The sequence below is a fragment of the Aureococcus anophagefferens genome, assembly GCF_000186865.1.
Source record: "Aureococcus anophagefferens unplaced genomic scaffold AURANscaffold_1, whole genome shotgun sequence".
Taxonomy (NCBI): Eukaryota; class Pelagophyceae; order Pelagomonadales; family Pelagomonadaceae; genus Aureococcus; species Aureococcus anophagefferens.
The window spans coordinates 1182954-1197558 of record NW_008705561.1 but is presented as its reverse complement, the minus strand read 5'-3'; the positions used below and the strand labels follow the sequence as shown (position 1 = coordinate 1197558).

Sequence of the window (14605 nt, the reverse complement as noted above, 5' to 3'; positions counted from 1 at the left end):
GCTCTAGAGGACCCGCGCTCGCGGAACGCGGCGATCTCGGCCTCCGCGGCCTTCTTGAACGCGTCGGCCTCGAGCTCGCGGCGCCGCACGGCGTCGGCGCGCGCCGCCCGCTCCGCTTCGAGCGCCGCGATGTCCGCCTCGCGCCGCGCGCGCTCGCCCGCGCCCGACGCGACGCGCTCGAGCGCGGCGTCGCGCTCCGCGGCGGCCGCCGCGAGCGCCGCGCGCGCGGCCGCGAGCGACTCCCGGCAGGCGGCGAGCGCGTCGTCGGCGTCCGTCATCGTCGCCGCGTCGGAGGCCGCCGCGGCCTCGGGCGCCCGCGCCCGCGCGGCCGAGCGGAACCGAAGCGCCGCGACGACGCCGAGGCCCGCCTTCTTCCACCTGCTCACGCGGCCCTGGGCCGGCGCGATGGCGGGGAAGCCCAGGGACGTCCACGGCGTCGCCGCCGCGGCCGCGGCGGGGACGCCCGCGGCGGCGCCCGCGAAGTTGTTGACGACCGTGTCGTGGCTGTCGTCGTGGCTGTCGACGGTCACGGTCGCGGCCGCGGCCGGCGCCGCGCGCGCGGCCCGCCAGAAGTGGGCGAGGCTCGAGAGCGTCGCGCCGCCGCGGACGACGCGCTCGAGGCCCGCGACGTTCTCCGGCGTGGCCGCGACGTGGAGCGCCGCGAGGATGTCGTCCGTCGCGCGGCCGCGCACCTCGTCGTACGTCTCCCAGGCGGCCGACGCCCAGGGGTCCTCGGCCGCCGCCGCCTCGACGGCCTCGTGGAGCTTCGACACCGCCCTGGGCTCGGGCCGCGGCGCCGGCGTCGGCACGCAGCGCGGCAGGTACGACGGGCGGCCGCCGGCGACGTCGCAGACGTGCGCGGCCTCGCGCTCCGGCGACGAAAAGGGCTCGCCGCAGGCGCCGCAGCAGCGGCCGACGCCGGAGCAGTAGATGCGCCAGGCCTCGGCGTTGTAGGCGTCGAAGCCGCCGTCCTTCTTGGACCGCGGTGCGGGGAGCGCCGGGCCCGCGGGCTCGGGCCTCCGCCAGCCGCGCGGGAGGAGCGCCTGGTCCGTGGTGCGCTTCTTGCGGCAGCTCTTCTCGTGGATCTTGAGGGACGCCGTGCCAAAGTCGTTGCCGCAGACGTAGCAGATGAGCTGTTTCGGGGCCCCTTTGACGTGCTCCATGCCGCCGAGGCGCGCGCGGCGGTCGATGCGGTGCGTCGTCTCGTCGATGCCACCCACCGCGAGGTCGCCGTCGTGGAGGTCCGCGAAGACGTCGCGGGGCGACGCGTTCCGCGACATCTTGCCGTGGCTCTGGCGTGATTGCATGCTTGCTTGTGTTTGGTTTCTGGGGCTGCCCATCCACGAGCCATCGGGAATGCGCGGAAATCAGCCACGGAAGAAGCGTGAGCTTGACATGCTTGACTTCAAGTGAAGGAAACACTAGCCGTTGGTCTCACAGCTCCAGCACGAGAGACTAAGTGAGAGACTCGGAGGCTGACTTCTCGAGCACGCCTCACGGCTGGCCGTGCCAAAAGCCCCAGCCCCCGCACGACTCTAGAGCCACCTGTGAGCACATTTATCCGTCCGTCCTGCCCCCGCGTCCGCGCGTCGTCGCCGCCGTCCCGCCCCTTGGCCGCCCGCGGCGTCGGCGCGGCAAAGAACCTGGTTTCCAAATCGGGTTGTCCAAGGCGCGAGGCGATGAACAAGAAAACGCCTGGGATCGTCCGCTGACTCTGCGACCCGTCTCACGCCGTCGCGGCCTTGGCGGCGTGGAAGAGGAGCACGCGCCACAGCTTGACCACGAGGACCTGCGCGTCCTCCTCGAGCACGAGCGCGAGCTCGTCGAGGATCTCCTCGGGTCGAGCGCGGCGGTCGAGGCACGAGAGCACGAAATCTATGAGGGTGGGTTCTTCTTCTCCGAGGTACTCTGCAATCTTTTTCGCGACCCACGGCCGCAGTTTCGATCGCACGATGGCGTGGCGCTCGACCTGGCGGGGGGGGGGGCGCGTCGCGAACGGCGGCGCCGGCGAAACAGGACGCGGCGGTACGCGCGGCGGCCCAGTCGACGTGGCTCGCGAAGAGGGCGGCTTTCTCCGTGGGAATGCGCTCGGCGATGGCCCGGTCCCGCTTCTTCTCGTCCGCACCCAGCGTCGCTGGAGGAGGGGCGTCGCTCGCGGGCGCGGGCGGAGGGTTATCGGAATCACCGGACTCGGATTGCAATGAAGACGTGATCGCTCGCGCGTCCGCCGCGACGGACGCCTCCTCCTCGCTGTAATCCAGGGGCTGGAGGGGCCGCGGCTTGTCCGCCGCCTCGGTTTTGAACGCCGACACCTGCGCGCGCGCGCGGCTCGGCGCGCGCGCGGGGGGACCGCGTCCCGGGGGCGCCGGCGCCGCGCTTCGACGCGGCGCGCTCCCGCGCGCGTGCCCTTGGCGCTGAGGCCGAAGCCGAGCTTGGACCCCGTCGGCTTGAGTTCGCTCTGCGCGGGGGCGGCGCGCGTCGGCGGCGCGCGCGGGCCGCGAGCTCGGGCGCGGCGGGGCCACGGGCGCGTCCGCGCGGTCCCGCGCCGCGGCGTCGTCGAGGCGCGCGCGCTTCGCCGCCGACTCGCCGTCGTAGGTGTAGGGCTCGGGCTGCTTGGGCCTGCGGGCGGGCGGGCGTCGGCGCGGCGCGCGCGCGGGGGATGTCGGGGGGGGCGCGGACCTGTCGGGCTGCCGCTTCGCGTCCGCGGCCTTCTCGAGGCCCTCCTTGATGCCCTTCTCGAGGTTCATGGTCTCCTGGATCTTGGCCTGGAGCTTGCGGCGGCGCTCGTCCTCGAGCTCGCGGTCGCGCTGGGCCTGCTTGGCGCGGAACTTCTCCATCTCTTCGGCGATCATGCCTGGGCGGGAACAGAGTGATTCAAGTTCGCTTCAACGTGAGCGTTCCGCGCGCGCGCGTTCCGGAAAACGCATCCACGCTTCGAGACCGTTCCGAGAGATGATCGCTCGTCCAAAAATCAGCCAAAACGAGTGGGAAACGGCCGAGAGAGGAGCCTTTGAAGTTGGGAATTTCGCACTCTTTTCCTGCCCCGGATCATGCGCTCGTGCGCCGACCCCGGCGCCGCGGGCGCCGCGGCGATGGCCGCGAGGACCGGCGGCGCCACGGGGGCGCCCGCCGCCGCCGCCGCCGCCGTGGCGAGCGTGCTGTCCGCCGCCGGCGCGCCGAGGATCCGCGCGGCGGCGTCCGCGGACACTGGCGCGCGCGAGTCGACGGACGCGACGAACGCGCGGATGCGCCCGAGCTGGGCCTCGTCGGCGGGCGTCCGCGCCGTGCCCGCGCCCGCCGACGGCGCCGCGCTGAGCACGGCGCCGCCGGGCGCGGCGCTGCGGTTCCGCCGCGCGACCATCTCGTCGATGATGACCTGCTCCTTGCGGCCGACCTTGACGAGGATCTTCTGGCCCTCGAGGGGGAAGTCGTTGAGGAGCTTGACGGCCTGCATGGCGCCCTCGGCGTTGCCGAAGGTGCAGAACCCGAAGGCCTTGGGCCGGTCGGTCTCGCTGTCCATCGTCCGCTTCCACTTGAGCACGCCGCCGCACTGTTTGAGCATCGCCTCGACGAAGCTGTCGTGGACCGCGAGGGGCAGCTTGCCCACGAAGACGTTCATGGGCACGAGGGCCATCGTCGGCAGCTCGCCGCCGCCCGCCGCGGGCGCCGCGGCCGCGACGGGCGCGGGCGGCGGCGCGTACGCCGCGGGCGGCGGCGGCGGCGGCGCCGCGGGCGCGGGCGGCGGCGGCGGCGCGGGCTGCTGGTACATCTGCGGCTGCTGCTGGTACATGGGCTGCTGGTACATCTGCTGCGGCGGCGGCTGCTGGTACATCTGCGGCTGCTGCTGGTAGCCTGCGGAAGGCGGGGGGTCGGCGGACGCGCGCGGCGCGCGGGGGGGGGGACGCGGCGGCGCGCCGTACTGGGGCTGCTGCTGGTAGGGCTGGGCCATCTGCTGCTGGTAGGCGTAGGCCTGCTGCTGTTGTTGTTGCTGGGCGTAGTACGCCGCCATGGGGTTATACGCGCCCTGTTGCTGCTGGTAGGGGTTCATGCTTCGCCCGTAAAAATCCGCCCCGGCGACCGCTAAAAATCCGCCCCGGCGACCGCGGGTCGCCGGCCGGGGGCTCTGGGGCGGCGTAGAGAACCTCGCCCGGCGATTCCCGCGGGGCGGCGGGGGCGTTCGGCGCGGGAGGGGAGAGCGGGCGCACCAGATGAGCGTCGGCGTCGACCTCCAAAGCGCGCGTCTTTTGTCCGAGGCCGCCAGTGGCACGATGGGCGTCCAAATTGACTTCGAAAAGCTCTAGACGATGGCGACGACGTCGTCGTCGCTCGCCGACTTGCTCGTGGACTCGTCGGACGACGAGTCGCAGAAGGAGCTGGGCTTGAGCAGCTCCATCGCCGAGATTTTGGCCGAGGACGACGACGTCGCGGCGCGGGACGACAGCGTCACGGAGCGCGCCCAGGTCGGCGTGTTCGTGTCGGCGCCGCGGGCGAAGCTCCTGGACTTGTTGGACGACGACCCGCCGTCCGACCCGGCGGCGGCCGCGCCGCCGCCGCCGCCGCGGCCCGCGGTTCCGGCGCGCGCGCCGCCGAAGCCGCCCGCGGCGGGCGGCGGCGCGGCGGCGCCGGCGGCCGCCGCCCCCGCGGCGGCCGCCGCCGAGGCGCCCGTGAGCCCGTCCGTGGCGCGGAGGCGCCTCGAGGAGCTGCTCGAGGACTCGGACGGCGACGACGACGCCGCGCCGGCGACGCCTCCCGGCCAGCGGTCGCGCGCGCGGTCGTCGGTGGACTCGCGGCACTCCGCGGCGTCGGAGGACTCGCTCGTGCGCTCCATCGAGGACATCATCGGCCGGCCCGACGACGAGGCCGAGCCGCGGCCGCGGCCCCGGGGCCCGTCCGCGGCGGACCGCGCGGCGGCGGCGGCCAAGGACGCGTCCGCCGCGGCCGCCAAGCTCGCCGCGGGCTTCGCGCGGAGCTCCGAGAGCCTGGCGAAGCGCTTCGGGAGCATCCGCCTCGCGGGGGGCAAGTCGCCGTCGCCGCAGCCGGGCCCGGAGACCTTCGCGGGCGTCAACTTCGAGGAGCTCGGCGACGACGACGGCGCCGCGGCGGCCGCCGCCGCCGGCGCCGCGCCGAACCCCGTGCCCGACGACGGCCGCGACCTCGACGGCGACGACGGCGACGGCGCGCCCTCCGGCGGCGACGGCGCGCCCTCCGACGGCGACGGCGCGCCCTCCGACGGCGACGAGGTGCCGGCCCGGGCGACGCGGTTCGAGGCGCCGCCGGAGGCCGGCGGCGCCGCGGCGGCGGCGGCCGCCGACGCGTCCGCGCCCCTGCCGCCGCTCGCCGCGCTCGAGTCGGCGCTGGCGTCGCCGTCGCCGTCGCCGAGCGACGAGCTCGCGCCCCCGCGGTGCGCGCGGACGCCGACGAGCGACTCGGCCGGGTCGTGGGTCGACGACGACGACGGCGACGGCGCCGGCGGCGCGGCGCCCGCGGCCGAGCGGAAGAAGAAGAAGAAGTCGACGCTCAAGAAGATGCTCAGCGGCGGCGCCCAGATCGCGAAGCGCGTCGCCGCGCGGAAGCCCCGGAAGGCCGAGGCGCCCGCGGCCGCGACGCCCGCGGCGCCCGCGCCCGCGCCCGCGCCCGCGCCCGCGCGGACGCCCGAGCAGGACGCGGCCGACGACGAGCTGCTCCGGTCCCTCCAGACGAAGCGGAGCGGCGAGAAGCGCGAGGACGTGAGCGAGTACGCCGCGGAGCTCGAGCGGAAGCTCGCGCTCCTGCAGGCGCGCGCCCGGGCCGAAATCTCAAATCCGACTTCAATGTGAGCGTATTTGAAAGTTTCGACGCGACGTGTTCTGATCTCCGTAGAGGACTCGACGAGAGCGATCGATTCGTCCAAAAATCAGCCGAATCGACGTCGATGTGACCGAGCTCGAGATTTCTGAAGTTCGGCCCCGACGTCCCGGCTCACCGGTCGATTTCCGCGCAGGCGCACGCGGGCCTCAACGACGACGAGCTCGAGTGGAAGCTCGCGTCGAGCGACGCGAGCGACCCCTACGGCCTCGCGAAGCGCGAGCGCGAGCGCGCCGAGGGCGACTACGACCGCCTCATGTGGGAGCAGTCCAAGCTCGAGGCCATGGCGCGCCTCGGGTCGGACCCCGCCGCGGAGCGCGCGCTCGGCGACCTCCGCGACGCCGCGAACCGGTCGCTGGAGGCGCGGCGGGCGCGGCGGGACGAGCGCGCCCGGGCCGAGGCCGACCGCGTCGTCGCCGCCGACGGCGCGCGCGCCGCGGCCGCGGCCGCGGCCGCCGCGGAGGCCGAGGCCGCGCGGGCGACGATGGAGGCCGAGGTCGCGGCGATGGCCGCGGGCATGGAGCGCGACAGCATGGCGCGCGAGGACGACCGCGACAGCATCGACTCCGACGCCGCCGACGGCGCGGCGACCTTCGACGAGCGCGGCCGCCTGCCCTTCGGCGGCGACGCGACCGCGACGGCGCTCACCGCCGCGGTCGACCTCGACTCCGTGCCCGCGACGGCGGCCGCGGCGCTGTTCCCCGCCGCGGAGGCGCCGGAGGAGGCGGCGGCGCCGGAGGCGCCGCGGATGGCGGAGCTCGCGTCGCCGCCGGCGAAGCGGCTCGACCTCGCGGGCGCGCTGTCCAAGGCCGCGGCGGGCCGCGGCGGCGGCGGCAACCCGCTCATGGCCGCGCTGGCCGGCGGCCGCGGCGGCGGCGGTCGGCCGAAGAAGAGCGTCGCGTCGGCGCTCGCGGCGCTGAGGAAGGCGCTGGGCCGGGGCCGCGACGACGCGGCGAAGCTGCCCGTCGCGCTGCCCGAGTTCGCGGCGCCCGGCGACGCGCTCGCGGGCGTCGTCGCCGTCGCCGAGGCGGACGTCGAGGCGTCGGACGGCGAGGCGGAGGAGGCGCCGGCGCGGGGCTGGTGGTGGGACCGCTGGGACGACGAGGCGCGCGACGCGGCCGCGGCGTTCGCGCGCGCGGAGCGCGCGGACGCCGCCGAGGCCGCGCGCGACGCGCGCGTCGCCGCGGCCTGCGTCGCCGCGCTCGAGCACCTCGCCGCGTACTGCGCGGGCGCCCGGGCGGCGCTCGGCGCGCTCAAGGGCGAGCTCCGGGACGTCGAGGAGGCGCTCGACCGGTGGCGGACGCGCGAGGCGGACGCGCCGAACCGCGGCGCCGCGCTCGCGGCCGAGGAGCGCGCCTGGGCGGCGCGCGAGCGCGCGGAGAACACGTTCGCGCTGGCGCTCATGCGGACCCTCGTGCCCCCCGGCGTCGCGGCGGAGACGGGCGAGTCGCTCCGGTCGCGCGCGGCGCGCGTCGTCGCGACGGCCGCGGCGAACGCGAAGAAGAAGCGGGCCGGTGCCGACGGCGGTGCCGAGGCCAAGCCCGAGCGGCAGAGCGACCGGAAGGCCTACGCCGTGGCCGCGGCCTGGGGCGGCTACTACACGTACGACCTCGCGGACCGGCTCAAGGCCCGGCGGCCGCTCCACTGGGTCCAGGCGCACCCGGACGACCTCGAGAACGCGAACTTCCTCAACGGCGCGGGCGCCGAGGCCTTCAAGAATCTCGGCGACTACGACGTCGTCGAGCTCCGGGCCATCTACGCGTCTCTGCCGCCGAAGTTCGGGTTGGACGCGTCGGGCGCCAAGGCCGCGTGGCGCCGGGGCCTCGTCGAGCGGCTCCAGCTCCTCGTCGCGCGCGACCGCGGCGACGCCGTGCCCGCGGGCTGGGACGGCCTCAAGGGCGAGCGGCGGCGCCAGCGGCTGCCGCCGCTGCCGGACAAGCTCAGGCGCCACCCGGCGTACCACTACCCGTCGGCCGCGGACCTCGACGCGGCGGCGGCGCGCCACGCGGCGGCGAAGCGGCGCCGCGACGACCGGCGCCAGCTCGTCGCGGACCTCGAGGCCAAGCTCGAGGAGCTGCGGGCGGAGCGCGACGCCGCGTTCGCGGACGCGCGGTCCGAGTACCTCCAGCAGCAGTACGGCCGCCAGCTCCTCCGGGAGCTGTCGCGCGAGGCCGACGAGGCCTTCAAGAAGACGGCCAAGGCCCTCGGGGCCGAGGGGGCGCCGTCGGGCGCGCGCGCGGACTACGCGCGCGCCGTCCGCGCCGTCGAGGCCGCGTCGCCGTCCGAGGACGAGACGCGCGCGCTGCGGAAGCTCCTCGAGAAGCACAGCCTCCACGTCGGCGACGGCGCGGCCGACGACCGCGACCTCGCGGCCCTGCGGAAGCGCGCGCTGGACCGCGCGGGCGTCGCCGACGACGCCGCGCCGCGGCCGGCGGCCGCGTTCGCCGACCCGCCGCGCGGCCGCCTCGTCCGCGGGCCCTTCGACCCCTGGCCGGCGCTGAAGCGCGCGGACAAGGCGCCCGTCGCCAAGAAGCTCAGCGACGCCGAGGAGGCCGCGCTCCGGCGCCAGGAGCTCGAGCGCGCGACGGCGACGCGCAAGGCCGCGCCGCCGGGGCCCGCGGCCGCGCGGCTCTTCGGCGCGCCGGAGCCCGAGCCCGCGGCGCGGCGGCCCGCCGCCGCGCCCGCGCCCGCGCGGCAGGCGTCGTCCAAGGTCCTCGCGCCCGTCGCGCCCAAGAGCCGCCGCCTGTCGATGCTCTCGGAGCGGAGCCTCAAGGCCGCGGACGGCGACGGCGACGAGCGGAAGTCGTAAGCGCGCCTCTTTAGGTCGGGCCCTAGGCGAACATCTCCATCATGAACTTCTTGTAGAGGCACATGAACTTGGCGACGAAGGCCTCGAGGTGGAAGATCTCCTTGTTGCCCTGGGTGATGCGGTGCTCGTAGAACGCGGCCCACTTGAGGACCTCGGCCTTCATCTCGTCGTCGAGGTTCTTGAGGAGCTCCCGCGCGAGGGTCTTGAGGATGACGTCCGCGGGGATGCACTTGGACAAGAGCTCGTAGAGCTTGTCGCGCGTCGCGAGCAGCCGCTGGGGCGACTGCTCGCGCGCGATGTCCGACGCGATGGCGACGACGTACTGCTCCCAGTCGGGCAGCGGCACGGCCTGCGCCGCGTCGAAGGGGTACTGCTGGACCTTGCACTCCTCGAGGCTCAGGATGGCCCGGCGCAGGTTCCGCTTCGACGCCTTGGCGATGCGCGCGGCGAGCGCGGGCGGCAGGTCGAGGCGCTCGCGCGCCGCGACGTCGTCCAGCACCTACGAAGCACGACGGTCACGATGGTTCATCGTGTTCCCGGCCGACATCTCTCGAACATCGTCGCGGCCGCGGGACGCCGTCGCGCGCGGCGACGATCTCCGCCTCCGTCGGCGCGGCGACGCGGATGCCGAGGCAGCGCGACCGCAGGGGGTCGATGACCTTGGACGGGTTGTTGCAGCAGAGGATGAGGCGGCAGCTGCTCGTGCACTTCTCCATCGTCCGCCGGAGGCCCGCCTGCGCCTGCCGCGTCAAACGGTCGACCTCGACGAGGAGCACGACCTTGTAGCCGACGCGGCCCTTGTCGCCCTTGTGGAGCGACCCGGACTGGGCGATCTCCTTGATGACCTCCTGGACGACGTAGCGGTCGTTGTTGCCCGCGTCCGACGGGTTGATCTCGATGTGGTAGTTCGACGCGACGGTCGTCACCTCGATGGCCTTGTTCGTCGGCGTCTTGAAGTCGCGGTGCTCGAGGCGCTGCTTCTCGGCGCCGGCGCCGTAGAGCGCGCGCAGCAGCGCCATGATGCGCGTCTTCTTGCCCGCGCCGGACGGGCCGTAGAAGAGCAGGTGGGGGATGTCGCCGTCCGCGGCGAGCGTCGCGAGCCGCTCGCTCAGCTCGCCGTGGTAGCTCATCTTCCCGAGCTCCAGGGGGCGGTGCTTGTCCACCCAGAGCATGGTGCCGTCGCGGTCAGGCCCGCAGTGGCCCTAGCGTTTTGAATATCGGGAGAGCCAAAACTCGATTGAGCCGCGAGGACGGCACCTTGAATATCAGAGGCTACATTGAAGCTTAAGAGATGATGATGGATTAGTGATGCGACCATGCGCTGCCTCCTCGTCCTCCTCGCGACGGCGACGGCCCGCCACAACAAGACGAGCAAGCTCGTGCTCTTCTGGCACTTCCACAAGGCCGGCGGCACGTCGTTTTGCCGCATGCTCAAGGAGGCGAAGCTCCGGGAGGGCGGCTACAACTGCGGCTGCAACTTCCGGCGGACCGTCGAGGGCCGGCGCGGCGTGTCGGAGAACCCGCTCCGCATCGGCGCCAAGCGCAGCGCCTTCGCCATCGCCGAGGACATGGCCAGACGGGGCGCGGACGTCTGCATGGTCGAGCGCGGGTCCGAGTTCCCGACGGCCGACGAGCTCCGGGGCTTCTCCGCGGACTGGCGGGGCCTCGGCGGCGCGCTCGTGGCCGTGTTCCGCGACCCCTGGCAGCGCTTCACGTCGACGTTCCTGCGGGACTACGGCGAGCTCTTTTTGCACGCGTTTAGCGAGAAGGAGTTCCGGAACAACGGCTACGGCGCGGCCGACGTCGCCGCGCAGAAGCGGACCGCGACCATCGAGGACTTCGCGTCGCCGACTTTCAACGCGACGCCCATGGGCCACCACGCGCGCGTCTGGGGGTCCATCAACCGGCCCAACTTCTACGTGCGCCACCTCGTCGGCGTCGACGACGGCGACGTCGTCATGACGAAGCGCGACCTCAAGGCCGCGCTGGCGACGCTCGCCTACTTCACCCACGTCTTCCTCCTCGACGGCGACATCCAGCACGAGGTCCAGCACAACCTCACGGGCCGCGACGACGTCCACATCCGGAAGCCGCAGTCGAACAACCCCTACAGCGGCGCGAAGCGCAACAAGCGCGTGCCGGCGCCGCCGGACGTCGCCCACTACAACGCGACCTTCGCGCGGGAGAACTGCCTCGACGCCGCCCTCGTCGCCGAGGTGCGGCGCCGCGTCGCGCGCGCGGGCACGTGCGCGGGCTGCGCGCCCGCGCCGCCGTCGTCCGCGCCCAAGGACGTCTGCGGCCCGCGGCGCGCCTGGGTCCAGTAAAACACCACCTTACTCCTCCTCCTCCTCGTCCTCCTTCGCCGCGGGCGCCTTCGGCGGCTCCGACTTGACGAGCCACCGCGTCAGCGCGATCGTCGCGTCCGGCGTCGTCAACTCCAGCTCCATCTTGATGGCGGCCCCGTCCTCGTCGAGGGAGCGCGTGTCCGTGAGCGTGCGGCCCGCGCCCATGTCCGTCGTGATGACGACGGCGCTGTCGACGACGGCCGCGGTGATGACCTTGGGGATCTGGCAGCCGCCCTCGTGGCTCGGCTTGTCGAATTCCAGGTCGCGGCTGCTCGACCCGGACCAGGACTCCTTCCGCTGCTTGAAGGACGTCGCGCTCTGGTCCAGCGTGTAGAACGTGTCCGTCGTCGCCTCCTTCTGGTGGTGGCCGTCGATGGCGATCTGGCAGAGGCCCATGGCCTTGAGGTAGGGGTCGATGGCCTCGGACCGCGCCTTGTCGAGCTTCCACGTCCCGCTCAGGTTCGGCGCGTCCTGCGCCGTCTTCGCGCGCGTCCGCGACCCGGAGCTCGAGTCCATGGACCGCTTCCGCGTCTCCGTCATTGCCGAGATCCTCGCGCAACAGACCGCGGAGACGCTGAGATGAGACGCTGCCCACTCGTCCGCGCATTCGTGCCGTCAACGTTAACTAGTGCTTCACCCACTTTTAGAGCGGCGCCGGCGTCGCCACATATCACAGGACCAGGTCCCGCGCGGCGTCGATGGCCTCGCGCAGGGCCGTGAGCCAGTCGTCGCGGACCTTGGCCGACGCCGCCGCGGCGCCCGCGTCGAACTGGAGCGTGAGCGCGCGCTGCTTCGCGCCTGTGTGGAAATCAAGTTTCAACCCGACTTCAATGTGCGCGTATGCGACAGTTTAGATGCAAGCTCTTCGGCTGTGCTTCGAGAACTCGACGAGAGCAATCGATTCGTCCAAAAATCAGCCGAATCGACTTCGATTTGACCGAGATAGAGAGGTTTGAAGTTTTGCTGGACGCGTCCATTCCGCTGGTTGATTTCCACACAGCTTCGCGCCCGCGGCCGCGTGCAGCGTGAGCGCGCAGGTCGCGAGGTCGTCGCGCTTGCGCCCGCCGGCCGCGGGTTGGACGTGGGCGTAGTCGCGCAGGGACACGAAGCCCGACGCCGCGTCGCTCGTCGGGTCCGCGTCGTCCTCCGCCGCGTGGTCGCCGCCGCCGCCGAACTTGCGCCAGCAGAGCCGCGCGTCCTCGGGGCTCACCCAGACGAAGCGCACGTAGACGCCGCCCCGCCGGCCGTGCTTGAGGAGCGCCCGGCCGCGCTGGAGCATCTCCGCGCGGAGCCGCTCCGGCGGCGGCGCGGGCGGCCCCGCGGACGCGCGCCGCTTCGCCGGGCCCGCCTCGCGGCGCGGCGGCGGCGCGAGGTTCTCCTTCGCCGGCTCCTCGGCGGCGGCGGCGCCCGTGGGCGCCAGCGGCGCCGCGGGCGGCCCCCGGCCCTCACTATCTTCGCTGTAGGACCGGTCGCGGCGGCTGTCTCGCCGCGCGGGCACGGCCTCGAGCCGCGCCGTCGCCTCGTCGAGGCGCCGCTGGAGGCCCGACGCCTTGGCCTCGAAGGACGACGCGAGGCGCATGGCGATGGCCGCCTGGGCCGACGCCTCCGCGAGGTCCGCGTCCCGCGCGCGCGCGTCGGCCCGGAGCCTCTCGGCCTCGGCGCGGTAGCTCGCGAGCGCGGCGTCGCGCGGGTCCACGTCGACGTTGGCGACGACGTCGACGGCGCGCACGTCGCCGCAGCGCAGCGCGAAGCGGCACGTCGCCGTCGACTCCGCCGCGTGGTCGCGCGCCGCGGACGCGCACGCGACGAGCGCGGTCCGGCAGTTGCCGCCTGGGCAGGAAAAGGGTGATTCAACGTCGCTTCAACGTGAGTGTTCCGCGCGCGCGCGTTCCGGAAAAAGCATCCATGCTTCGAGACCGTTCCGAGAGATGATCGCTCGTCCAAAAATCAGCCGAAACGAGTGGGAAACGGCCGAGATCGGAGCCTTTGAAGTTGGGAATTTCGCTCTCTTTTCCTGCCCTGGTTGCCGCCGAGCGAGTCGCGGAGCATGGACGTGAGCACGCAGTTGCGGTAGGGCACGTGGCGCGGCTCGTCGGCGCCGTCCCGCAGCGCCCGGACGACCTGCTCGAGGTAGTGGAGGCTCAGGTTGATGTTCCGCGACTCCGCGGACGCGCCGCCGTCGCCTGCGCGGGACCGGCGCGCGTCGACGTCGCCTCGGCGCGGGCGCGCCGCGCGCGCGCGTTCCGGAACGAGCATCCGAGAGCGCTCCGAGGGAGGAGCGCTCGTCCAAACATCGGGGCCGGAACGCGGCCCGAGATCGGCGCCTGTGAAGTCGGGAAGTTCGCGCCCGCGTCCCGCGCCGGCCGTCGCTCCACGCGCCGAAGCGCTCGGAGCCCGCGAGGTCGACGAGGTGGAGCTTCGCGCGCGTCTTGCGCTGCGCGTCGACGACGTAGATGGTGAAGACGGCGTGGGACCGCGAGCTCGCGTCGTTGGCCTTGGTCTGCCCGAGGACGCGCCGCGCGGTGCCGACCCAGAGCAGCCGGAGCGCGTCCTCCTCCTCGTCCGCGCCGTACTCCGCGAGCCCCTCGAAGGTCAGGGACCCGTCGTCGCCCTCGAGGACCGACGCCTTCGTCCACTCGCCGACGTCGTCGGACTCGTTGCCCTCGTCGAGGAGGTCGTAGAGCGCGTCGTCGTAGACCTGCGCGAAGGTGCAGGACACGGCCACGTCGCCGCCCTTCCTCCGCCGCTTCGCCGCCTCGCGGAAGACCTGGCCGATGGCCCGCGGCACGAGGCCCCGGCTCCGGAAGTCGTCGCCGCCGACGACCGTGTGCGTCTTGCCGCTGCCCGTCTGCCCGTAGGCGAAGACGCAGCCGTTGCGGCCCTTGCACGTCGACGCGACGATGGGCTTGAAGAGCGCGTAGACGTCCTGCTGCGTCGCCTCGGGGCCGCAGATGGCGTCCATGGTGAAGGTGAGGCGCCCCTCCGTCGGCTCCTCGTCGTCGTCGTCGGGGTGCGGCACGCTGAGCTGCGTGGCGCTCTCCTGGACCACGGCGGCGGCCTCGCCCTCGCCGACGGGCTTGATGCGGGCCACGCAGAAGATGCGCCATTTGGGATCGTCTTCGGTGGTCATCGCGAAAGGGCAGCCCTCGGACCTAAATGAATACCGCAGATATGGCCATTTGACGGCGCAAACTGTGATCGGGCAGCCCTCACGGACACGAGCTCGGCTAGCCGGTTGAGGTAGACGTTGCCTTGAGTTTGACGAGCGCTCGAGAACCGAGCCGTCCTTCCGTCGCACCCCGTCGTCGGCGTGCCCACAGCAGCACCCCGCGGCGCCCCCGCCCGTCTCCGAAGCACAATATCATACACTTGCACCCCGCCCCCGAAAATTACGATGCGGGGCCTCCTGGTGGCCTGCGCGTGCATCCACGGCACCGCGGCCCTCTCCCTCCCCTCGCGGCGCCACTTTCTCGTCGGCGGCGGCGCGTCGGCCGTCGCCGGCCCCGCGGCCGCCAAGACGGACGCGGCGGCGCTCGTCCCCGCCGAGGCCGAGGCGGCGCCGAGCACGGGGCTCACGGGGCTCCTGCTGCTGCCGCCCGTGGCGCCG

General features: G+C 73.7%; 4 protein-coding genes across 4 annotated transcripts in view; 1 reads left to right on the top strand and 3 right to left on the bottom strand.

Annotated features, from left to right (window-relative positions):
• Positions 1–1541: 1541 nt before the first annotated feature.
• AURANDRAFT_35861 (expressed protein) lies at positions 1542–4190 on the bottom strand (the record flags this gene model as incomplete). Its single annotated transcript, XM_009034049.1, has 8 exons — positions 1542–1969; positions 2034–2134; positions 2209–2312; positions 2378–2458; positions 2523–2619; positions 2680–2854; positions 3055–3651; positions 4007–4190. Coding segments are annotated over 7 exons (1566 nt in total), but the record flags the coding sequence as incomplete, so codon positions are not given.
• A 4453-nt stretch (positions 4191–8643) lies between these two features.
• AURANDRAFT_69595 (hypothetical protein) lies at positions 8644–9888 on the bottom strand (the record flags this gene model as incomplete). The annotated part of the gene is made up of 2 exons (XM_009034048.1): positions 8644–9152; positions 9241–9888. 2 exons carry the CDS (start codon positions 9823–9825, stop codon positions 8676–8678), a joined length of 1062 nt encoding a protein of 353 aa, XP_009032296.1.
• Positions 9889–12945: 3057 nt separating this feature from the next.
• On the bottom strand, positions 12946–13960 carry AURANDRAFT_19193 (hypothetical protein; the record flags this gene model as incomplete). The annotated part of the gene is made up of 3 exons (XM_009034047.1): positions 12946–13181; positions 13207–13211; positions 13374–13960. The coding sequence occupies 3 exons, from the start codon at positions 13958–13960 to the stop codon at positions 12946–12948; spliced, it is 828 nt and encodes a 275-aa protein (XP_009032295.1).
• A 432-nt stretch (positions 13961–14392) lies between these two features.
• The window catches only part of AURANDRAFT_60602 (hypothetical protein), a gene marked incomplete at both ends in the record, with an annotated part of 1746 nt that continues 1533 nt past the window's right edge, over positions 14393–14605 (top strand). Inside the window, one exon of the mRNA XM_009034458.1 lies at positions 14393–14596. Coding sequence (XP_009032706.1) covers positions 14393–14596 — 204 coding nt within the window. The remainder of the gene's footprint in view (positions 14597–14605) is intronic.